Source organism: Acinonyx jubatus, chromosome A1 (genome assembly GCF_027475565.1).
Source record: "Acinonyx jubatus isolate Ajub_Pintada_27869175 chromosome A1, VMU_Ajub_asm_v1.0, whole genome shotgun sequence".
NCBI classification, from domain to species: domain Eukaryota; kingdom Metazoa; phylum Chordata; class Mammalia; order Carnivora; family Felidae; genus Acinonyx; species Acinonyx jubatus.
Window position 1 is genome coordinate 26,426,011 of NC_069380.1, and position 25,938 is coordinate 26,451,948.

General features: G+C 38.2%; 2 protein-coding genes across 9 annotated transcripts in view; one reads left to right on the forward strand and one right to left on the reverse strand.

Moving 5' to 3' along the window:
- Positions 1-2,904: 2,904 nt before the first annotated feature.
- LACC1 (laccase domain containing 1) lies at positions 2,905-16,463 on the reverse strand. Of its 4 annotated transcripts, none has more exons than XM_027064890.2 (7): positions 16,327-16,463; positions 14,608-15,217; positions 13,779-13,957; positions 12,880-13,045; positions 9,872-10,097; positions 8,080-8,240; positions 2,905-7,086 (listed from the first exon to the last, which is right to left on the reverse strand). In XM_027064890.2, the coding sequence occupies exons 2-6, from the start codon at positions 15,164-15,166 to the stop codon at positions 8,081-8,083; spliced, it is 1,290 nt and encodes a 429-aa protein (XP_026920691.1). In that variant the 5' UTR covers positions 15,167-15,217; positions 16,327-16,463; the 3' UTR covers positions 2,905-7,086; position 8,080. The 4 variants fall into 4 exon arrangements, with proteins under 4 accessions (XP_026920691.1, XP_014924412.1, XP_014924414.1 ...); XM_015068926.3 differs by lacking the exon at positions 16,327-16,463 and adding an exon at positions 15,917-16,268; XM_015068928.3 differs by lacking the exon at positions 16,327-16,463 and adding an exon at positions 15,943-16,217.
- A 50-nt stretch (positions 16,464-16,513) lies between these two features.
- The window catches only part of CCDC122 (coiled-coil domain containing 122), a 72,064-nt gene continuing 62,639 nt past the window's right edge, over positions 16,514-25,938 (forward strand). For 3 of the 5 annotated variants that reach the window (XR_008295637.1, XR_008295634.1, XM_053215963.1), the window contains exon 1: positions 19,538-25,758. Coding sequence is in view for 2 of the 5 variants with exons in the window: in XM_053215959.1 (XP_053071934.1) it covers positions 25,713-25,758 (46 nt within the window). In the remaining 3 variants the exon portion in view is untranslated. Of the gene's footprint in view, positions 16,646-19,537; positions 25,759-25,938 lie in introns of those variants that run through there. The other 2 variants (XM_053215959.1, XM_053215955.1) reach the window with 2 other exon arrangements.

The window sequence follows — 25,938 nt, forward strand, 5'->3', positions numbered from 1 at the left end:
GATCCAATGGAAAAAAGACAGTCTTGTCAGCAAATGGTGCTGAGAGAACTGGACAGCAACATGCAGAAGAATGAAACTGGACAACTTTCCTACACCATACACAAAAATAGACTCAAACTGGATGAAAGACCTAAATGTGAAGCAGGAAACCATCAAAACCCTCGAGGAGAAAACAGGCAACAATCTCTTTGACCTCAGCCACAGCAACTTCTTAATCGACACATCTCTGAAGGCAAGGGAAATAAAAGCAAAAATGAACTATTGGGACCTCATCAAGATAAAAAGCTTCTGCACAGCAAAGGAAACAATCAACAAGATGAAAAAGCAACCAACGGAATGGGAAAAGATGTTTGCAGATGACATACCAGATAAAGGGCTAGTATGCAAAATCTGTAAAGAACTTATCAAACTCCACACCCAAAAAGCAAATAATCCAGTGAAGAAATGGGCAGAAGACATGAATAGACACTTTTCCAAAGAAGACATCCAGATGGCCAACAAGCACATGAAAAGATGCTTAATGTCACGCATTATCAGGGAAATACAAATCAAAGCCACACTGAGATACCACCTCACACCTGCCCGAGTGGCTAAAATTAACAAATCAGGAAACAATAGATGTTGGCAAGGATGTGGAGAAATGGGAACCCTCTTGCACTGTTGGTGGAAATGCAAACTGGTGCAGCCACTCTGGAAAACAGTGTGGAGGTTCCTCAAAAAGTTAAAAATAGACCTACCCCACCACCCAGCAATAGCACTACCAGGAATTTATCCAAAGGATACAGGAGTGCTGATACATAGGGGCACAGGTACCCCAATGTTTATAGCAGGGCTATCAATAACAGCCAAATTATGGAAAGAGCCCAAATGTTCATCAACTGATGAATGGATAAAGATGTGGTTTATATATACAATAGAATACTATTTTGCAATGAGAAAGAATGAAATCTTGCCATTTGCAAACAATGTGAGTGGAAGTAGAGGGTATTATGCTAAGTGAAATAAGTCAGTCAGAGAAAGACAGGTATCATGTTTTCACTCATATGTGGAATTTGAGAAACTTAACCGAAGACCATGGGGGAAGGGAAGGGGAAAAAATAGTTTCAAACAGAGAGGGAGGCAAACCATAAGAGACTCTTAAATACAGAGAACAAAGTGAGGGTTGATGGCGGGGGCTGGGGGAGAAGGGAAAATGAGTGGTGAGCATTGAGGAGGGCACTTGTTGGGATGAGCACTGGATGTCGTATGTAAGTGATGAATCATGGGAATCTACTCCCAAAGCCAAGAGCACACCGTATACAATACTGCTTAGATATGGCAAAATTTTGTTATATTTTGTAGAAGGTAGACCTTTGAACATTAACATAGCCCCTCACCCTGCCTAATGGAACAAAAACTACTATTCTTCTATATATGACCTGGCATATTGCTGAGTATACACTACATTGACAACTGAATTTTGGTCAAATGTCTCTATGGAATTGGGAGGGGGGGGGGGGGACACTCCAGTGCTGTAACCATTCACTTAGATGTTTATATTATGTATGTCCTCGGTGCTGCTTGTTTTCTCAGGAGAAAACCTAAGTAAAAGTAACCTTGAACCTAATTTGAGTTCTAGCCAGTCTTTGAATACAAACCAACCTCTGTGGTCTGACTGAGCTTAATGGTATATTCCAGGAAATGAAAAAAAGCACAGAATGGATGGAATATGCAATAGAGAGTGGGGAGTGGTAGAAATAGAAAAGGTAACAAAGGGGTGAGATCGTAATAGCTTCTATAAAAGTTAGTGAGTAGGGCTTCATCTTGGAGATAGCAGAAACATCATATAGTACAGAGGGATGTACTATGACCAGATTTGCATTTTAGAACAATAATGGCAGTAAAAGAAGAGATTCAATGAAGGCGGACTAGTTAGAAGGCTGGTCAAATGATGCACCTGAGAGATGACGATCTGAATGTCTGGCAGTTAAGATAGAGAGACATGGGAACAGATGATAGATTTATAAAGGCAGAAGTGTAGGGGAAGAAGAGGTGAAGGAAAGGGAGACATTCAGAAACACTCAAAGATTTCTGGATGAGCAACTTCATGAAAAATGGTTTCATTCTCTGAAATAGAACATCAGAGGGGAAAAATTTTGGAGGGGAAATGGTGAGTTAAGTTTGGAGGATATTGTTTTGAGGGGCCCATAGGATATGTCCAATAAGCAACACTATACCCAAGTCTGAATATGTACTTGAAAGTATAAAACTTAAAGAATTAGGTTACCTTATGTAAAGGAAACATCAATTATAAACACGAGGATGATGGGGTGGGATAAGAAAATAAACTCTAAAACATGTGCTTAAGGAAAGTAAAGGAATAGGGAAGTACTGATAATATGTAAATTGAAGCAATGTATAATGCAAAACTAGGAATTAAGAAAATGGAGGATAGGGGCACCTGGGTGGTTCAGTTGGTTGAGGGTCCAGCTCTTGATTTTGGGTTGGGTCATGATCTCACGGTTTGTGAGATCAAGCCCCACCTCTGGCTCTGTGCTGATGGAATGCAGCCTGCTTGGAACTCTCTTTCCCTCTCTCTTGCTCTCAAAATAAAGAAATAAACATTTAAAAAAAAAAAAAAAAAAGAAAAGAAAATGGAGGATATTAAAAACTCAAAACTCAATTGTCATGAACACATCTATTTTCCACAAACGTTTCTCATTAAATGAGAGTACTCTCTTTTTGTTGTTGTTAGAAAGGAATGTGACATTTTGAGCTAAAGAGTCTGCTGGAAGCTTTAATTATTTAATAAAATACAGTAACTGGACACCCCAGCCTTCTGAGAATTAAATAAAACAAAAAGCCTGCTCCAGATTTAGAAGGGACATAGTTTACCACAGGCACTTGGCACAAGGACACAGGAAATACGATGTAAGCATTTATTTCTCTAGAAAGAAAATCTATTTAAGGAGAGTATGAAAAGTTTGTCTCTACACAATTGATACGTGATCATCATGAGTCCAAACTAAATGTGTTAATCTGGAAAAAGTAGTAGTGACAGATTCTATTTCCTTCACTAAGCAAATAGCTAGCATAGAATAACTCATTACTTGTAGCAGCCGCCCCATCTCTGATATCACAAGTTTAAAAACATTGCCTACAATGGAAACACATGTGCTCTAGACCACAGTTCACATAAACACATACAGTAAGCATATAAACTATGATTCCCATTCTTTACTGCACAAGTTACAAAAACTTTATAAAAAGAAATCCATAATTCCACTGCATCCAATATGTTGTGTGTGAATTTACATTATTTAGGGCAAACAGGCTATATATAATACATACACATTTCTTGCTTGCCATTTAGCACAAACACTCAGATCCACACACACACACATACACACACACACAAACACATAGATAACTGAGCAGTGCTTTCTTGAAAGTGCTGGACTTCCATAGATTGGTGGCATCTAAGAGTTCACGTAACAAATAGGATGTTGGGACACCAGGGTTGCTTAGTTGGTTGAGCGTCCGGCTCGTGATATGGCTCAGGTCATGATCCCAGGGTTGTGGGATCAAGCCCCATGTCAGACTGAGTGTGAACCCTGCTTAAGATTCTCTCTCTCTTTCTCTCCCTCTGCCCCTCTCCCCCGTTCTTGCTCTCTATTAAAAAAAAAAGTAGGATGGATATATTGTAAGTGTAACTTTAATACAACCAAGTAAAAACAATTATTAAATCTACTTTGAAATATAAAATGATATAATTCACATGTAATTGACATCTTATCCTCCAGCTTTTGAATCCATGGGTGTTATGTTTTTGTCATGTGTCATAGAATAAGCTTCTCTGAATTTCTCCCCCAAAATTCTACTTACAGAAAAGGAATTACTGGAGATTCTGTAGAAGTGAGATAGATCCAGGTGGGTGAGGGTTCCTAAATGCTTTTATAGACTTGAACTACAAGATGGTGCATATATAAAGTAAGAGCAATACATTCATTAACTTTAAAAGCACCTCTTTTTTTTTTTTTTTTTCCTTCCTGGTACAAATAAATACAGAGAGTAAGATTGGTTCAACTTTATACCAAGGAAAAGAGCAAAGCTACTTGTAGAAATACTGCCTCCTAGTGGAAAGATCACTTTTTCATTTGTTTTATAAAGCACTGGAGTACAGCACATTTATTTGGTCACTATATTACTATTCACAATTTAAAACTACAGTTAGACAAAGTTTAGTTTGATACTTAGTACCTCCAAAAGAATCATGTCATGAACTCTCATCTGATTTACAAACGTGATTCCTCTTCTTAATAAAATGGCAACCAGTATTTCATATGTGCAGTTAGTAGCAGAGCTTAGATTGAAAACTAAACTTATTAAAAATAAAAATCATCATTGTGGTTTTACCCTCAAAGTACCAGAAACCTATATATAAATGCTTGAGAGTGACAAAGATCTTATAGAAACAGTAAGACACAATTATTTAACAACCTAGTCATTCTGTCTCTGAGTTAATCAAAACTTTTTCACTCAGTAAAACAGCAAGGAGACTTTTCATTAAATACTTTGGAACAGATAATCCAAAGTCATAGTCAAATATAATTTTATTTTGTTTTAGAATATTTTGGTACATAAAGTGAAATATGGTCACCTAATCCTCTTGTAAATTTATAAACTTCAAACAAAATAATGCATAGTGAAGAACTGGAAAATGATCAACCTTTCTTAATGTGTGAAATTATTCTTAATCTTCATTGTTATCATTAAACAAAAGTATTTTTCCTGAGTTTGAAATTGTTGTCCTATGTTTAATGCCTTCCCTGAACTGGAAGAGACGAGGTATTTAAATTTTACACTGTCTTACCAGTTGCATAGAAGAATTCAACTGAACAAGGTATCAGGTTGTGACGACTTAACAACACATATCACAGTATTGCAATTGCTGGTTTATTGACTGCCACCTTTCAGTAGATATTAAACCTCCTAAAGGCTACAAGTGTATTTTTTTTAACCTATCCTAGTACCTCAACAAAATTTTGACTGACTGTATGAATGGATGATATTAATAGAATGTTGAAAATAAAAATTTAACTTAGATAGCTTTGATTAACTGTAAAATCTAAAATGAGATTTGAAGTCCTAAGATGTGGGTTCAAGTCCTGCTTTATCACAAAGTATATGATTTTAAACCTCAATGAGACTTAAGTTTCCTCATCTGAATAAAAAGAATAACAACTGGCCTATGTATTTCAGAATAGCTGTCAAGATAAAATGAGGTAATGTATATAAAAGCCCTTTGTAAATACCCAACAAATGTAATTTTCCATTATTCTACTACCTGTTCATATAAGACACATATGAATAAAATAAAAAAGTTGAAGATGCAATGAACTACTCACTTTAAAAATACACGCCATATATACCATTTTGCCCCACGTACACATAGCTTGACTCCTCTCTTCAGCCTACAAATATATTTAAAACTCCTGATCAAAAGAAAAAAAATACCCCTTCCTTTGAGATACACAGCCCCCAGTGCTTTCTCTTCTCTAGTAAATACTATCAAAGAAGAGTGGACACCTACACATCCTCTTCCGCGGTGTCCTGAAATCCGACTCTGCCACCATTGCCTATAGAACAGCTTCAATATGGTTAATCCACTGGTTTCTTCTCAGTTCTCATTTTATTCCATCTCTGAAAATTTCTTGTACGCTGTGTCTCTGAAAATTCTGAGTTCCTCTCACATCCACACTGGCTTCTTTCTTCAAAATGGGAATACTCTGGTTTTCTTCCCTTATTTCTAATTATTAATCTTTTTTTTTTTTTTTAATGGTTCAGCTTCTTGGTTCTTCAAACCCAGGTGTTGCATGAAGTTTCACCCTCAAACCTCCTTTTCACTCATCCTGTAATTCTGCCTAGATGATTCAGTCTACTCCAATGGCCTCAGGCCTCATTTCTGCATAGCCAACTTCTAAAGCTCTATCTTTCTCCCAGCTCCCACCAATGTGACAGGGCTGTATTTCTAGTCATTGACCAAATATTTCCATCTGGATACACTTTAGTCTGCGTGTCAAACTCATTATCCTTCTCCCTTTTCCCAAACTTCTTTCTTCCTCTTGTTGCCACTCTTGGTAGTCAACCAAGCAGAAATCTTGGAGTCATCAATGACTTCCCCACTCTTCCTCACCTGTCCTCTTCATTATCTATTAAGAGGATCTACTGATTCTATATCTGAAACGTCTCGCCATCTATTCTCCTCCATCTTAATTTCCATGGTCTTCATTTAGGCTTCATTATTTCTTTTTTAAAGTATTTTGCCTCTTAACTAATTCTCTCTGGCCTGGTCTCTTGCAATTTAAATCCATCCTGTTACAGATGTCGAGAAAATAAAAACACTCCCCTACTTTTTATGCCTACTCTTTAACTGAAAAATCAACTCTAAACTCTCTGACATGGCATGTGAGACCTTAACTAATCTCTTTCCAACCTGTTTTTCCAGTAACTCCTGCCTACACACTTCTCTCTCTAGAACATGTTACACACTCAATTTCATTCCCTAGTTCATGGCGTTCCCTCTACCTGTTATGGTTGTTCTTCACTTGTCAAAAGCCTGTACATCTTTTGGGCCCATGTGATATATCATTTTCTATATAGCACTTTCCCTATCCTGCCTTCCAGAGAGAATTAATCCTCTCTTCTTCAGTACTCTTCCACGGCTATCAAAATTAAATTTAAGTATTATAAGTGTTTATCTCCTCCATTGCATTAGACTCAAGGGGAAAAATTATTACTTATTTTGACTCACCTATGCTTCACCAATGCCTGACAAAGAGGGTACCCAATAAATACTGAAATGAACAGACCTATTCCTGATTCATGCAACACAGAAAATAGACCACACTTTACGAATAATCCTCATCTAGATTTTGTTAGAATCAAATAAAAATCATTTGGTTTTGGATAATAGTGAAAAATATACCTAAGATGAATTATCCATTATAATCCTTTTGGTTTTAAGTAAATCAAACAGCTAAATTTGTCTCTTGTCGTTGGTTTAGGAGGAGGCAGGAAACAGTTGTGTAAAAATCCAGTCAATATCTGTAAAAATACATTGAAATCAAATAAGAGACCCTTACTAATGCTATTATAATATCAAGGTAAAAATCACTAAGTATGCTAAAGTCTTTTGTATATTAAAGAGTTAAAGACATTGTGAAGATTAAAAATAATATTAATTCAGTTAAAAGTAAACTTAAGGAAAATTAGATATGTGCTAAAGGGTCAGCACTAAATCGCTGTCATGAAATATTTTTTTATAACTCTGAGAAAATTATCTGAAATAAATACTAACTTAATGAAATTATACTCTGTCTCGCTCTGTGACTATAGATCAGGTATCAGCAAATTATAGCCTGTGGGCTAAACCTGCCTGGCGCCTCACCTGTTTTTTTTCATAAAGACAGTTTTATTGAAATACAGTCGTACTCTTTTGTTTCTGTGTCTTTCCTGTCTGCTTTTGCTGTACAATGGCAAAGCTGAGTAGAGACAGAGACTGCACATACTACAAAGTCTATTTATTATTTATCCTTTAAAGAAAACTAGCAAATTCCTGCTATAATCAGTTGGAAATCTAGTTGAAAACCAAGCCAGTTTGTGTATGTGAGGATTTTTTATTATTCTAGAATTTAGAATCTTTATGCAAAGATTTCTTCTCAAAAATCAAAAGAATAAAAAAAAGAAAGGTACGAGGATGTTATGATATGAAGTATACTGATATGAAGTACAAAGAAGATAAATGGTATTCATACCGGATTTTTTAAAAAGAATAAATGATTTAATTTTATACTTATATGCTAGACTGATTATTCTTCATTAACTAGGAAAAGGAGTGGCTATTCTTTATATTATAGCATGTCACTAAAAATTAACTTTTCTACCTCTATTGCTTCAATAAAAAGTAGAAACTTAATTCTTCCTACAAGAATAAAGGGGTAAAGTTAAATATGATTAATTATTTTTAAAAATGAGGGGAGGGAAAGGTGGAAAGAGGAAGAAGGAGAGAAGGGAAAGACGAGAGAGAACCTACTGTACCTCATTCTCTAATTGATATGAAGCCAATCTGTGTACCAAAATTAAGGCCATCTCGGACGTGGGAAAAAAACTTGTCAGGATGGCAGGATGTACAGATGTTGAGATCTTGGTTCAGGTCCTGAATATTCTGTGGTAGAATTCCTCCCCGTTCTAGAAGAATCCTTGGGATAAAGATTTTTTAAAAGATAGCAAGAGTTTATTTCACCAATAGACAAAGCAGTAATGTGTGTGTGTGTGTGTGTGTGTATTGGATATTGGTATAAAAGAATTCTGGGAAAGATCTGCTTAAAACCAGGCAAGTTGATTTTCAGATACAAAACATGAACAAGTCCAGGAAATGATAGATTTTATCACCATTAATCATTTAAATTCATATATAAACTGTAAAACCTTCCATATTGTTCTGCAGACATGACCTGGGAATTTTATAATCAAAATCAAGTACTTATTCAGAAGAAACTTCTAAAGTTACCAGGGTATTGGCAGACAAGATTCATTTGATTCAGAACATGCTTTTTAGTCATTTGGCCCGCCCTTCTCCTGTCCTCCTCTTAACCAGATTTTTCACAGAGAAGCTGTTTCTTCATAAACACTTTACGATATGAAATATGACTATAAATTAGTGACACTAATTCCACAAGTCACATTTAAGAATCAATTTCAATCCTTTCTACTTATGTGCTAAATGAAGCAGAATCTCAGCAAGGTTTTGTTGGCTGGAACAGAAACACAATTCAAATCAGACAATTTTCCTTTATAGGAATGATAATGGCTATTAACAGCAACACTTTGTAACTCAAAATTGTAAGGGGCCATAAAAACCTTGAAAGTGACTATGTGCTTATATTATCTAACATTTTTTCTAAGAAATATATTCCTCTAGTTATAGAATAAAATAATTTTAAAATATCAGCTTTCTGATAGTTTATTGTATTTAGGACATTTTAGCTGAGGAATGTCTATTAAGTACATGGCAACTTTTCTACATGAAGTCTAAGTAGGTCTCTCAAAACTACATGGTAAATATATCCTCCTTCACTTTTAAATCAGTAAGAGGTACCAGACAGGAAAATTTCATTATTCAAACTTAAATGACAATGTATTTCATAATTAAAGTAAGTTTTTATATATATGTGTGTGTCAGCTACTTAAATACCTGCCACCTGAATTTTTCTTGGAGTTACTAATTGTTGTCTAAAGTACTTTTCATTTAAAAAAAATTTTTTTTTTTAACGTTTATTTATTTTTGAGACAGAGAGAGACAGAGCATGAACAGGGGAGGGGCAGAGAGAGAGGGAGACACAGAATCTGAAACAGGCTCCAGGCTCTGAGCTGTCAGCCCAGAGCCCGACGCGGGCCTCGAACTCACGGACCGTGAGATCATGACCTGAGCCGAAGTCGGCCGCTTAACCGACCAAGCCACCCAGGCGCCCCTAAAGTACTTTTCATTTTAGAAACAGGGGCAGCTGGGTGGTTCAGTCAGTTGAGCATCCGACTTGGGCTCAGGTCATGATCTCATGGTTCATGAGTTTGAGCCCCACACTGGGCTCACTACTCTCAGCACAGAACCCAATGTCCTCCTCTCTCTGGCCTTCCCCCGTTTGTGCATTCTGTCTCTCTCTCTCTCTCTCTCTCTCTCTCAAAAATAAATAAATATTTAAAAATAAAATAAAATAAAATAACACTGAGGCACTCATGCCATAGAGACTGTACATTAAAAAAAAAAAAGAGAGAGAGAAAGAAACAATAAGCAATAACCAAACTTGCAGTTCTGTAATGAAGTCAAACCTACCTAGTGGCTTTACGAATGTCAACATAGGGATTTGGTGAATCAAATAACCGTACACATTCAGGATCAAGATTATGAAATCCCTTTGCTGATTCCCTTGGCAGAGTAAAACAGCAAGGTCCTACTGAAGGTCCCAGTACAACAATAATGTCTTCCAAACTACAGCCGTATTCTGTGATCAGAGCATGCACTGTAGCCATAGCAACACCTAACAAAGTACCTCTCCAACCTGGTAAATAGGAACAAAAAAAGATAAGGGAAGTTAAAATGTAACATTGCACCTTAATTTATATCTAACTCAAAAATGAACAGTTTGTGTATTTTTCAAAGTCCAGAAACAGCAAATAAATCACAAAATTAATTAAGCTAATCAATTAACTAAAATACTGGTTTTTAAATAAGGTATGTTATACAAAGCACCTGACATAGAAAACATATTTAATGGGAGGTCGCTTCCACTTTCTTTAAAAATATTCTACAGCTTCAGTTTCCACTGGGATTATATATAACTTGTTAGTATTCTCTCTCCTTCACTTTTTTCAAATTTTTTTAAATTGTGGGAAAAAATATGTAAAATAAAATTTACCATTTAACTCTTTTTAAGTGTATACTTCAGTAGTGTTAAATACGTTCATCTTGCAAAACTGAAACTCTACACCCATTAAATAACAACTCCCCCTCACCACTTTCCCCTCGCCCTGGTACCCACCATTCTACTTTCTGTTTCTATGAATTTGCCGACTATAGATAAGCCATGTAAGTGGAATCTTAAAAGTGTCTTTTTGTGACTGACTTATTACACTTAGCATAATGTCCTCAAACCCCTCATTCGGGTGTCAGAATTTCCTTCCTTTTTAATGCTAAATAATATTCCATTGTCTGTATATATCACATTGTGTTTATCTATTCATCCATCTGTGGACTCTTGGATTGCTTCCACCTCTTTGCCATTGTGAATCATTCTGCCATGAGTATGGGTGTGCAAGTATCTTGTCAAGGTCCTGCTTTCAATTCTTTTGGATATACCCAGAAGTACTGGATACCAGGACTTCTACCTAGAAGTAGAATTGCTGGATCATATGGTAATTCTATTTAAAAATTTCTGAGGAACCATCACATTATTTTCTATAGCAGCTGCACCATTTTACATTCCCACTATTCCCACCAATAGTACATCAGGGTTCCAGTTTCTCCACATCCTTACCAAAATTTGTTATTTTCATTTGTTTTTAATATTAGCTTTCCTAATGAGTGTGAGGTGGTATCTCATCGTAGTTTTGATTTGCATTTCCCTAATTATTAGTGACATTAAGCATATTTCACATGCTTGTTGGCCATTTGCTTATCATATTTGGAGAAATGTCTAGTCAAGTCCTTTGCCTATTTTTCTGGGTTTTTTTTTGTTGTTGTTGAATTATAGGAGTTCTTTATACATTCTGGACATTAATCCCTTTTCGGATATGTGAATTGCAAATATTTTCTCCCATTCTATGGGTTGCCTTTTAACTGTGTGGATGCTCAGTTTGTAATTCTGATGAAATCCAATTTATCTATTTATACTTCTGTTCCTTGTGCTTTCGGTATCACATCTATAAAACCACTGCCTCATCCAAGTTCATAAGGATTTACACTGTTTTCTTTGATGAATTTTATAGATTTAGGTCTTACATGTAGGTCTTTAACCCAATTTGAGTTAATTTTTATATATGATGTGAGATAAGGTTCCAATATCATTCTTTTCTATGTGAATATCCAGTTTTCTCAGCACTATTTGTTGAAGAGACTATCCTTTCCCCACTGTATAGTCTAGGCACCTTGTTAAAAATCTTTTGACCATATGCAAGGGTTTATTTCTGGGACCTCTGTTCTGTTCCATTGGTCGATATGTCTGTCTTATGCCAGTACCATACTGTTTTGATTACTGTGGCTTTATAATAAATTTTGAAATCAGAGAGTGTCAGACCTCTAACTTTGTTCAAGAGTGTTTCATTTTGACAGCTTTAATCTTTGATATTTAAAAATAATGTTTCAAAACCTTTCAAAACCTATAAGAAGTAACAAATAAGATTTTTTTATATCCAGGAACTAAGACTCAAACGTTAAATAACATTTTGATAATGGCAAATCAAAATTTGACTTCTAGTCATCCAATCCCATAACTCTAGCTAGATCAAAAGAAAAATATGCCATTCTCTTATTTATCTTTTGTCTAAAAAGCAAAGTAGTCCTAGATTTACAAGCAGAAGGAAATCTGAAAGATCATCCCTTATTTCACATAGAGTAGTAACCACAGGATAATTTAAATAGCATTTTAAAATACCTTTAGAAAACAAAATTCCATAACCTTAACACAGCATCTAAAAATCCTTTGTTCTTATCTTTAGATAATAAAGACACTAGACTATAACATATTAAACTAAATGACTTTTTCCAAACATATCTCGCTTTTTCTTACCTCCATACCTTTTACACATGCTGTTGTACCTTCCCCTTCATGAATACCTTTCTGCAACATGCTTAACCTTCCTATTCCCCATTGCCCGGACTTCAAGGGTTCTCAACCAGAGGCAGTACCACTCCCTTTGGAATGTTCTGAAAAGCATGAAGGGTTTCTTTTTGTTGCTGCTTTTCTTGCAACAACTGGGGGGGGGGGGGGGGTGCTACTGGCATTAAGAATTTTGGAAGCCAAGCAAACTGCAATATAAGATTATCTTGCCCAAAATGTTAACATTTTGGCACCCCTGCTGAGAAACATTGGTACCTAATCAGGTCCTGCAAATTCCTCAGCAATCAGCCTGGTTACTGCTTCCTTTGGGAATTCTACTCTGATTCATATAATTTGACTTAGGTACTGCCCCCACCTGCTCCTATAATAAGAGTATGCTGGTTCTACCCCTTTATACTTAATATCATGTAATTAACTGTCTTGCAATGCGCACCGTAAAGAAATTATAATTTTGCCTATACTACAAAATTGGTAAAACCTTAAATGCTTCATTAAGGATACTTACCAGAGTGAGCAACCCCACATGCTTTTTTGACAGGATCAGCAAAAACTATTGGTATACAGTCAGCACCAAGAGCTGCTATTGTGACTCCCCTCTGATTTGTGGTGATTCCATCGTAAGATTCAGGCTCCTTCCTTCCCATAATCCAGACGTCATTGGCATGATCAGTCTAATACCAAAGATGTGTGATAAAAATATTTTGAAAGTAGGACTTCTCATACCATAAGCTTTTCTGAAAATACTTTTTGTACAAAATTAAACAATCAGTTTAATATTACCAGCAAGCATTAAGTATATCACTTCTGTATGTGGTAAAATACCAAATTTACTTATCACTTAACTTTTGGTATTATAATCTCTGCATATTTTAGTCAAAGGAAAACACACTTTAACACTTAAAAATTTAATACAGTACATCACAAACATCTACTAGAGATGAGTAAATCTCTACTTGCAGCACTTTCCAAAGAGTATTATTTAAGGAAAGAAGTTAATTACCAAATCAATGACATTTTTACTTTTCCTGATTCAAATAAACCTAGCATTCTGTAAGGAACAAGGCATCCATTGTGACCCTAGTTCCTCCTAATGTTGATTTAGAAAATAATAGCCTTTCTCTCCCATCATTCTGGAATCTTCCTTCTGAATCAAAAAGGGCAGTGATACCATACCCTGAGAGTTAAAAGTACTTTTAGACATGAGTAGCTTCAGGTGAAATCTATCACAGAATTGATATTTAAGCTATAGAGTACAGATCTAAGAAAAACAACCATAAGCATTATCTTAACATTTTCAGTAAAACACCAGATGCAGAAGTTAAACAGCTTGATTAAAGTCCATGAAGTCATTAGCAGAGTCAAGAATATACTTTGCATCATCTAAAACATGAAACAAAACTTTACCTTTATCTGGTAAAATTTCTCCACATCAAATCCTGCAGCATTCCCCAACCTACGCAGATTTTCTTGGACAACAACCTTGGGATCCCTCCGTTTGGAACTACTGAAGAGATTGAATGAGCTAAGAGTTGGTATGTAAGATATTCCACCTGTCCTTGTAGTAAATCCATGCAAGAAAATATCTATCGAATAGAAGTAGTGAAGATTAAAAATATGCTATACAAAGACTATAGAGCATTACCAACCCAGACTCACAGTTAAGACTTTCCCTGATCACCTCAAGCTGCATGTTTTTCTGGCTTCCAATTTCTACAGCACTGTGTACCTCCATGTATTCTTGTTATACACGATTTGTGTTTGCTCTACCTTCCCCATGGGACTATTGCTTTTCAAAGGGTATCTTCTGTCCCATTTGTCTTTGGTATTCCTTATAGCATACAGCTCACAGTAAATATCATTTAACCAAGAGTAAGATGGACTCTTAAATTTCATTCTTCTGTCTAAACGCCAATGAGCTAAGGTTCCAGAATTTCTAAATAGGAGATGCTTAGGGTCATAAATCTCATTTTAAAGGAAGCCTGGGGGATTTGTCTTAAAGCTGAATTTGCACAAAGCAAATTTATTTATTTAGGGTGGCTCTGAAGGGACTGTCCCTCGACACTGCTGACACTACAAGGCCATCCCTGATACTCCCATGTTGCAGCTGATGCCAGTGAGCTTATAAACCCTACAGTCTACAAAAGAGAGGAGGGGGAAAAAGGTGACCAGCCTCGAAAGAAAGACTGGTTTTTTTTTCATGTATACAGTAAGAACAACACAGTGTTTAATATACCTGAGATTAATGGAGATGTGATAATGGTTAATTCTCCTTTCAGAGCTGGCAGACTTCTCAAATATGTTTTTATTTCATTCTGGATTGCTTCTTGTTCTTGATCTGTGATCATGTTTATTTCAGTGGACTGTTTCACAAGACCTCCCCTCAAAGTCACCTGTAAATCTTCAAACTCAAAATTGTAAACGTTGGTGAAGAGTTGATCAATAAAAGCTTTCAGCAATGTCTTCCGGTGCTTGGGTACAATTACCTTAATGCTGCTCAAGTTTTTTTCATCAATTTTTTGTTTAATGGTATACAAAGAGGCAGCCATACTAGGATGGCTAACAGTCTCAAACTCTCTCAAGAGAGCTGATAATCCATTGCTTGCTTCCAATTCAAAGTTATGTTCCCCATCCCTTTCACAGCTGATGCTATTACAACACATTATGCAAAGAAACTTGGCCTTGGCAGCATGATGGTATCGGACAGCATTCAGTGTCTTCAGTAATACCTGGTGACTGTTTTTCTGAGAGTTAAATTTCAAACCAAAGAAATCAATCAACACTGCTTCTGCCATCCTTCAATAGGGTACGCAGCCCTTCAAACACTTCTGTGCCTAAGAAATCACCTATAAAGAAAAATTAGCCTAAGAATGCAAAATTATATCAACCTTCTTATAGTTACAACAGAAATTTGTGCCTACATCAAAAAAAAAAAAAAAAAAAAAAGGTTCACGGATCCAAAAATGTAGTAAAATAGTAAATCTAGACTTCTCCCATTAAAGCCAGTCCACTATTTGTCCTACGTGAACCATGAGAGGAGAACCATCTTTTAATTTGTTTTGTGAAAGTATTTGTACATCTTTTCAGCAGGACTACAGTTCCTCTGTGTGTGTGTGTGTGTGTGTTTGCACACAGCAAGTTTTAAGTAGGGAATTACTTGTTGACTTAGACGAAGCCTTGTTTTTTAATTACAGGGTGTCAGTTTATGTTATACACATCATTAATCTTGATGTGACTGGCATATTAGGTCACACCTCTTCATATGACACATTGGGGCCTTAAATTCAACAGATTAAATGGAGCTGCACTAAAATTCACGCTTTTAAGGGGATAAAAGCTGAGACGATCCAGGATTTACAAAGCACTCCAAGTAGGGCAATGGGCACAAAGACTACCACGATTTGGATCAGACGCGCTGCCTACCCTCTAGCTTACTCAGGGCCCAGGCCCCGCCCAGAGTGGATCTTCACCCCTCCAGCCCCAGCACTCCCACCCCAGGGCCTCCGCTTTCTCTTCAGGGGTCGCTCCCAACCTCCACTCCATACCGTACTGGGCTCCCGCTGAAGTTCACCTTGCCAGTTTTGAAAAACATTGAGAGAAGCTAGGAGGGTGATGGCCTCCTTCCCCTCTGCCTTGGGAAATGCCGCAAAAAGCGTCTGTCCCGGCCCGGTCCCACGCTCGGTCTCCACCTGCCCGAGCTCCACCACCGCCTCTTCCCCGCCCCTGTGGCACTTCCTGACATACGGACGTGCACCGTAGGCAGTTTTCCCCGTGCCGCCTGCCCACGCTCCGCTTAGACCTATACTCCCAGTCTGCTGCGAGCTCGGAAGCGCCCGGCATCCACCACCCCAGCCCGGAGCCAGGACGGAACCCGGAAGCCGCGAGCTGGGCACCTGGAATCCTAAGCCCCGCCCCGCGGCCCCGCCCACTGCGGCGCCCGCCCCACCTCACCCACCTCACTGCCTACCAGCCGCGGGGTGGCGTGCCAGTTTTGCGTGGACTCGACGGCCGGGGGGTCCCGCTGTTGCAGAGGCCCGGGCCGGCCAGGCCGGCGAGCGGCAAGGAGGCACGAGCGAGTTCGAGGGAGAGGGCTAGGCACCGAGCGGCCACGGCGGGCCGAGCCCCGGCGCGGGGAAAGTCCGGGAAGAGCCGAGAGCCGGCCCCCGCGGCCACCTCAGTAGTTCCGGGTCAGCGCGGCCCGTCGAGGCCGTCCTCTGCCGCCCTGTCTAGGCAAGAGAAACAGGAACCGGGGCCCTTTGGCCGGAGCCAGGCGGGTCAGCGGGCGGGGGCCAGGGCGGCGGGCCGTGAGGGGGAGCGGGCGGGCAGCCAGACTGGGGGGCCCGTGCGAGGAGCTGGCCGGCGGGAGGCCGGACCCGTGAGGGGAGCGGGGCGGCTGGTCGATTTGAAGGCCCGTGAGGGGAGCGGGGCGGCGGGGAGGAGGAGGGTCCGCGAAGGGGCGGGCTGGCGGGCTGGCCCCTGTGCGGGGTAAGGCGGGAGAACGTCGTGGGGAACCAATCGCAGACGCCATTCTGTGAATGGATTCCGTCTCCGGGAGTGGGCTTCCCCAAATCGGCACTCCCATCCCGCCCAAGAAGTCCCGGACCAGCTGTGTGAGCCAGAGTTTTGGTTTCATTCCTAGAGCCCAACCCTGAAAACCTCCTATGGTTCAAGTAATAGGCCTTCTTGGGGCGGGGATTTGGTTTGTTGTTCTTGCTTTTTTTTTTTTTTAATGTTTGTTTATTTTTGAGAGACAATGTGCCAGCAGGGGAGGGGCAGAAGGGGGGTGGGGCGGAACAGGATCCAAGGCGGGCTCTGGGCTAACTAGCGGAGGGCATGATCTGGGCTGGAACTCACCAACCCGGAGAGCAAGATCTGAGCCAAGGTCAGATGCTTATCCCACGGAGCCACCCAGGCGGCCGCTTGCTGTTGTTTTTTACAGTGTGTTGTTTGTTCCCGGAAACAACTTGGTTGAACCTTCCTTTGCCTTTTTGCTGATTCCGCCTTACTTGCTGACGGGACCAAAACTCCATACAGCCCCTTGTACTGACTTTTTTGTATGCCCGTTTAAAAATATGAGCCCCTAGTAGAACATTAGAAGGCAGTGACTCTTAGAACTGTAATAAATTAGCATCCCTTATCTAACCTCGAAGAGGGTAACAATCATTTAAAAATATTGAACAGCTGCTACATGGAAGGCAGATGCTATGGTAAAGGGAGAGTCAATTCGACCTTCACGGAGTAGGAGAAAGGGTGCTTCCTGTGGAACTGGTTATGATGGAAGGAGAGGTCCCTTTTGTCTTCATTGTATCTTGCTGAAGAAATTTAACCTGAAAGAGAGAGCCTTACATATCTGGGAGTTTAGAAGAGCATTTGGAAGTGGGCAAGTGCCTCCATTCTATTTAACTAGGTGATGGGATCACCAGCCCAGAACAGGAACTTGCTGTTTAGTATCCCTGGCAGGTGTTCTGTCCAAATTTGTATTTTCATGATTTTTGTTGGACATTTGTTAAAAACCCTGAGTGGTAGATGGTACACTTGATCAGAAGGTGCACTCTGCTCTCTGAGTTTTATGTTAAGTATTACCTTAAGTAAAATAGAAATCTTTGAGTTACAAAGCTGGTTTAAAACGTTTATCCCTGTTTTTATAGACAATGGTGGGAATTCATTTTCTTTTCCTGAAACAGTAGTGGCAGTCAAAAGTTTAAAAATATTTCAGGGGCGTGTGGGTGGCTCAGTCGGTTAAGCAGCCGACTTGGGCTCAGGTCATGATCCCCTTGGAAGGTTGGAGAGTCGAGTTCCCTGCATCAGGCTCTGTGCTGACAATTCAGAGCCTGGAGCCTGCTTCAGATTCTGTGTCTCCCTCTCTCTCTCCGCCCCTCCCTGCTCGTGCTCTGTTTCTCTCTCAAAAATAAATAAACCTTAAAAAATTGTTTTTAAGCTACCAGGAAAGAGATAGTTTGTCATCTTGTTGTATTTACATACTATTTCCTTTCACCAGTTGTTCCTAGACTACTATCTAGCCTCATCTCCTAACTCTCTCTTCCCTCATCCCGGTTTACCCCACTTGGGTGGTTCTTAATCCTGGCTGCACCTCAGAACTACAAGTAGAACCTACAAAAAAAGTAAATAAATCTAGGGACTCCACTCCATATACATTTAAATCAGAATCTCTGGGAGTCAAGTCTGGGCTTGTTTTTCCCTGCTATTTGTTTTCTTTTAATGTGTACAGATGATTCAGATGCATAATTAGGTTTGAAAAAACAAATGCCTTATTCCCAAGCCATTTAAACTAAAGGCTGTTCCTTGGATGAACTACAAGATTTTTATCCTTTACATTTGCTATTCCTTTTACTTAGAACACCCTTCTCTTTTGACACTTATTTATTTGCTGCTTATTTAAGATCTTTAAAGCCAATCATAACTTTCCTTGAGTCCCCATCCTCTCACCAGACAGAATTAATTGCTCCTTCCTTAGCATTTTGTTCACACAGAAGAAGCCCTCTCATTGATGTACTCTGGACCCATAACCTACTAATAAATTGAAAAAGTCAATTAAACATTGAAGGTATTATTCATATTTTTTTATTTTTTAAATATTTTTAATATTTGTTTATTTTTGAGTGAGACAGAGAGTGGGCAGGGGAGGGGCAGAAAGAGAGAGAGAGAGAGAGAGAGAGAGAGAGAGAGAGAGAGAATCCAAAACTGGCTCCAAGCCCTGAGCTGTTAGCACAAAGCCTGACTCAGGGCTTGAACCCATGAACCATGAGATCATGACCTAAGCCGAAGTCAGATACTCAACCTACTGAGCCACCTAGGTGCTCTGAAGTGTAAACTTTATAAGAATGAACTTGATAGTATATGACTTTTCTCTAAATAAAGCTTTTTAAAAAAGTTTATTTATTTTGAGAGAGAGAGACAAAGAGCACATGCAAGTGGGGGAGGGGCAGAGAAAGAGGGAGACCGACAATCCCAAGCAGGCTCCAAGCTGAGTTCAATGTGGGGCTCTAATTCACCAATCCTGAGATCCCCACCTGAGCTACATGATCTGAGATGAAGTTGGATACTTAACCCACTGAACCACCCAGGCACCCCAAAGCTATTTTTTGTTTGTTTTTTGTTTTTGTTTTATGTGTTTTGGTCAGTTTAACCCGAGAGTCGTGATATGCTCTGTTGCCAATCTGAGAAAGCCATGGCGTTTTCTTTGCACAAGTTCTGCTGATTAGAGTTTTGTGTTGCATTTCTTGCATAAACTACACCTCTAAACCATCAGCGAAGATTTCCTAAGATTTTATTCCTTTAAGAGGAAAATAAAGGCACTTGCAGAGCTGTCTGAGTGCAGATTTCTCCTTTATAATCTTTTATTGTGATCTCACACATTCAAACAACTCACAGTTTGGGGGTCTTTCCAGAATATTAAACATTAGATTTTAAAGAAACAATGAAATTTATTTCCACACTATTTCATCGCTTTACATATTACTAAATTATGAAAGCAGAATAACAAGTACAACTGGCATAAACAGGTTTGGGAACAAACACAGGTAACTCACTGTCAGATTGTACTGATAGGAGCAGAAGTAGACAGATTCACGGGAGAGTAGTTTCCTAATCAGCGTGATGTGGGAATCAGCAGTTTATGATTTATAAAGGAAATAGAATGAGTTAATTGGTTAGAGTTTTTAGTGTAAGTAGACTAAGAGAGCAACTACTATACCTCTACATTTTAATTATTTTACTGTGTGTCTATCGCCTTCATAGAGACGTAGAGCATTCTGAGGACAGAGATAGTGCCTGGCTATTAAAGGAAACTTTGAGGGAATCCCTAAAAGTTCTTCTATCACCATATAGATCTTTAATCTTCTTATGAAAACAAATGAAATTCTGAAAAACGAACAGTTGTTTTTAAGACATTTACATTAATTCATGGGTCCCTCAAGAAAAGTAAATGTAATATTGCACATTTCCTTGTTAAAAGCTTATATTAATTTCCTAAGGCTGCCATAACAAATTACCACAAACTGGATAGCTAAAAGCGACAAAAATGTATTCTCTCGTAGTTATGGAAGCAGAAGTCCCAAATCTAGGTGTTCTCATGACCATGTTTCTTTCAAAGTGTCTCATTTTCCTTGCCTCTTCAGCTTCTGGTAGCTCCAGGTGTTTCGTTCCTTGGCTTGGGGCTCCATGTCTTGAGCCTCCTATGGTCTTCTTAATGTGCATCTGAATCTCAAATCTCCCTCTACCTTTCTGCTGTAAGAACACTTGTGTGCAAATAATGGCCAACCATATGAGAACAGGCAAAGATTATTTGTTCAGAGTTTGCTATGGCAAGGAAGTCGGCCACCATCACTTGTGGGTTGGCAAAGTAGGAAAGCTTTATAGTGGAAAAAAAGGAAATCTTCAAGTATACCCTGATTAGAGGCAATTGGCATGGGGAAGCTGTAAGTGGGCTAACTAGAAGCAAGGCATCCTATGCGATTGGCTAAGTGTGCATATTTGGCTTTCTCTGATTGATCCCAAGATAGAAGTGGTGACAAAAATTAGGGAAGCTGTCAGTTATTCAGCAAACCAGCAAACACTCGTCTTTTGGGGCCAGTTGTTACAGAAGTTTCTGTTTGGCTTCTAGAATTGTTATTAGAGATAGTGGTCTGGCTTCCTACAAGCCTGGCTTATAGACAGCAGGATGGTTTCCTGGTCTGGTTACTGTAGGAAACAGGTTGGTTTCCTGAGTTGGTTGCTGCCAATTGTAGGTCAGAATTCTGTATTTATATATGGTCTGCCCACTGTTTGCATAGCCCATCTCTCACCTGTCATTGGATTTAGGGCTAATCCTAAATCCAGGATGATCTCATTTCAAGATCCTTAACTACAACTACAAACACCATTTTTCCAAATTAGCACATTCACAGATTCTGGAGTTTGGGACATGGACATATAGGTGTGGGGGCACCATTCAACCTACAAGCTCCTCTTGGTTTAGAAATCATGCTTACTTGTACACAGAGTAAAAAAAACAAAAAAAAACCCCAAAAAACCTTGCTTCTTACTGTCCTGAATGAAACACGTAGGTAGGCTGTGACTGGATTTCATCATACACCTATCATTTCTATTTGAAACAGTTGCCTAGCTATCCCTTAAAGCTTGGATTCAAGCTACGGATCAATCTTTGTGTGTTTACACTTTAAAACAAGACATCTTGGTAGTCCATTACTAGCGGAACATTCAGAGAAATCTCACCTTTTGTAGAAAGTTAGAAGCAGGGTGGTTAATGTATTAATGTTGCCTGTATTGTCTTTGATAGGAAGTTAAGGAACATGCAAATCCTGGTTTTTTTTCTTTCTGTTTTCAGCATCCTGAAACCTTAATCACATTGCCTAGTCAAAGAAGAGAGTAATGACTACTCTTAGCAGATCCCAACACACTAGTATATAATAGGTATGAATACATTTTTAATGATCCAATTAATTAGTTCCTTTGGATGATGTTATAACTTCTCTTAAAAACATGTGATTGAAAAGACTTACACTCTTTTTTACCTGAAAAGTGTGTATTCTTACTTATTTGTGCAGTGGGTGACATTTTCCCCACTATTATCTTTATTTGTTAGAATTGAACCACCCAGATCTGAGTTCATCATGTTTATGACAAAGACCATAATTTAAAATTTGCTCGATTCCAGGGAACTCTTTGACCTCATCTTTCCCCAGGTTAATTTTCTTTAGCTTTCTCAGCTAAATATCAGCTTTAGATATTAAACTCCCCCACCCACTTAGAAAGCAAAAATAGTTTCACACAAAAATTATGTTTCTGGTAATATTTTCTGTTTTCTGAAAAGTCGCTATTTTAAAAGGGTAGGATGAAATTATAAGCTACTTTAACTGCCTAGCTGTCACATGACAGCTTTCCCATTCAGAATGAAAACCGGTGCTTATGTGACATGGTTGCACATACACAATTACCTCCTCGTAGTGCTTCTAAGCCAAAAGCTCTCAAAAGCCCAGAGGAGTTTGACAGTCTTGCTTTATTTTGCTCATTAACTTGGAGAAGGTACCAGATGATGAGTTTGCAAAAGCTGGAACCATGGCCTTTTAAAAATATCCCAAGGGTCAAATAGAGGGGCTTGCCTCTTCAATGCAAAAGAGATAATGCACAAATTATGCTTATCACAGTGCTTTCATACATGTTAAGTGCCTAATAAATGTGAATTTGAATCCTAATTGTTTCAAATTCCATCCTTCCTACTTGTTGGATGTGTGACCTTTGTCTAATTTCTTAATTTCTCCAAGTCTTAGTTTACTCATCTATAAAATATAGGTAAAAATAATATCTAGCTTATAGGATTGTTCTGAGGGAAAATACAGATAATTCATGTAAAAGCACTTAGAACAATGTCAGTTACTTGTAAGTACTCAATGTTGATTATAGTTAATATAGAAAAATGATAGTTTAGTGTAGTATTTTTATTAACTTATTTTCTGTAAAGCTAATTTTTTAGTTGAAAGTATATTTTCTAAATGATTGTGTTTTATATGTAGTTTGAACATTTACTATCAAATACTGTAGTTTTTTTTTAAATCAGAGTCACTTAATTTGTCTTTATATTCCTCAAAATACCTTATATATTATATGTACCCACATATATGGTTTGAATGAAAGAGTAATTGAGGGGCACTTGGGTGGCTCAGTCGGTTGAGCCTCTGACTTTGGCTCAGGTCATGATCTCATGGTTCGTGAGTTCGAACCCCGCGTCGGGCTCCGTGCTGACAGCTCAGAGCCTGGAGCCTGCTTCGGATTCTGTGTTACTCTCTCTCTCTCTCTGCCCCTCCCCTGCTCACACTCTGCCTTCTCTGTCTTTCAAAAATAAATAAATGTTAAAAAAAAAAAAAGAAAGTAATTGATACTGTCTAGTCTCTAAACTCTCGTTTTCATTGATTTAAATGATTGTAATGAATTATCAGTAGATGGCAGTAGTTTGTTTTCTTTTTTATCTTTTGTCCATTCTGCAATAGAGATCCAGAAAAAACTACAACTTTCCCAATTTTAAAGCATATATCCTTTCACAAATAGTTGGTTTAAATAAATGTCACCCAAGAGTTTTTCAATTTATGTTGCTTTAGAAATAGAGATCAAGAAGTAACAGTTATGTGATTTTTTATTATTATAAATCTAATGTTTTCCATTTTTTAAGATTTCTCCAACAAATTTTTAGGGAATACAAAAATGAGTAAGACACTGTATGTGTCTTCCTGGAGCTTATAGTCTAGTGGGGAAATATGTATAAAATGATGGAAATAATAAGAATAAAAATTGTAGGGGCGCCTGGGTGGCTCAGTTGGTTAAGCATCTGACTTCGGCTCAGGTCATGATCTCACAGTCCGTGAGTTCCAGCCCTGCGTCGGGCTCTGTGCTGACAGCTCAGAGCCTGGAGCCTGCTTCAGATTCTGTGTCTCCCTCTCTCTGACCCTCCCCTGTTCATGCTGTCTCTCTCTCTCTCTGTCTCAAAAATAAATAAACATTAAAAAAAATTTTTTTAATAAAAAAAGAATAAAAATTGTTAAGTAGCAGGAATTTGCTAAATGTTGTCATGCATTATTGAGTCCTCACAATAATTCTAATGAAACAGGTATTACTATTGTTTCTGTTTTATAGATAAAGAATCTGAGGCCCAGGTTGGGCCTAATAAACTAGTAAGTGGTACAATCTGAATTCAAAGCTGGCTGTGTCTTACTTTATAACCTAAACTGTCATCACAGTATAACAGATATAGAAAAATTGCACCAGAAAGAGGGAGGGATTATATCTCCCCAAAAAGATCAAAAAAGACTTCTTAAAGAAGATGCCATCTGTGATGAAGTTGAAAGCTTGGTTGTGATGTTGACATGGCGGGAACAGTATTTTAGGAGATTCTATCAGTAGAACAGGGTAAATTGGAATGAAGATAGACTACAAACAGACACCTAGAAAGTGCCAGGCACTGTTTCAGGTCTCTACCTTTGTGGACCTTATATTAGTAAAGGGAGATAGGAAGAAATAAATGTATATAAAATGTCAGTAGTGACAAATGCTATTAAGAAAAATGAGGCAGGGTCAGAAAATGGAGAATGAAGAAGGGGAGGTCATGTTTTAAAGAAGGTTATCAGGGAAGGCTTCTCTACTAAGATAGTATTTGGAAGTGCTAAGTAGTGAGTGAATCCTAATATAATTTAAAGAGGGAACCAACAGGTTTTGCTAAAAGAATTGCATGCAGCATGTAAAAGAAAAGTCAAGATTCTGGCTTGTGCTTCGGGTAGATAATTGAGACAGAAGTCCTGGGCCACATATTTGGAGAGTATCTTAAGGGATTTCCCAAAGGGCCTATGAAACATCCACAATGAACTCTTATTTATGATTATCTTGAAGAAGTCTTGTTGAATTGCTGAGTGTTCTCTACTTTTTTATTTTATTTATTTATTTATTTATTTATTTATTTATTTATTTATTTATTTATTGGAGAGGGAGCTGCCATTTATTTAGCTTTGCTCCCTCCTGTTCTATACTTTTTTTTAGAGAACTCCTTACTAATGTCTCCAGGGTTTTGGGCCTAAACAGGAAAAACTTCATTTATTGAGATGGAGGAGACTGTGAAGGAGCAGGTTTAGTGGTGGTGGTAGAGTGAACAGAGAAATACATAGTTCAGTTTGGACTATATTAAATTGAAATGCCTATAAAAATCCAAGTGAAGATATCAGGTAGGCAATTTGGGTATGAGTCTGGAGGTCAAGAAGGATGTTCAGATTAGAGATATGAATAGGATAAAACCTGTAAGTGGGTTTTAAGGCTATGCAACTAGGTGACATCAGTTGAAGAGTGAGTATGGAGAAGATGCCTGAGGACTTAGCATTGGGACACTGACATAGATGGGAAAGCTGAAGAGGAAACCCTAGACAAAGTCCATAATAATTACTCACTATATATGTCAGGTACTATGCTAAGCATGCTACCTATATTACGTTAATTATTATGACAGCACTGTGAGGCTTTATAGATGAGGACCCTGATGGTCAAAGAAGTTAAGAAATTGTCTCAAGGTCATAACAGCTAAAAAGCAGGAGAACCAAGATTCAAATACAGTTCAGTTTTCCTCCAAAGCTTTTTCACTTAACCATTGTGTTTTAATTTTAGGAACTAATGATAAAATATCCTTGCCATCCCTTTGAGGTTTTTGACAATTAATTTGCTTTCAGGATCACTAGGATATATGACAGGAAAAAAAAAAACAACAAGGAAAAGTGAGAAATTATCAATATTGATTATTTTATAGGCACAAAAAAAGGTGAATCAAAAAGGGGGAAGAGACACAGAAGAATGTCAGGCAACAAAGAAATGAAGAGTCAAGGAGTTCCTGAAGAAGGTAATGAAGCAATCTTAAGAAACAAATAAAAAATAGGCAACAATAAAAAGGTAGTATGATAGGATAATTGTGTTAAAATTTATAGCCAAATAGAACAGAAGGGAACTGTTAAATTTCTCGAAGAAGGAACTTATATGTTGTTTAGAAAAGGCATAACAACCTGGAAATACAGGCCTATAA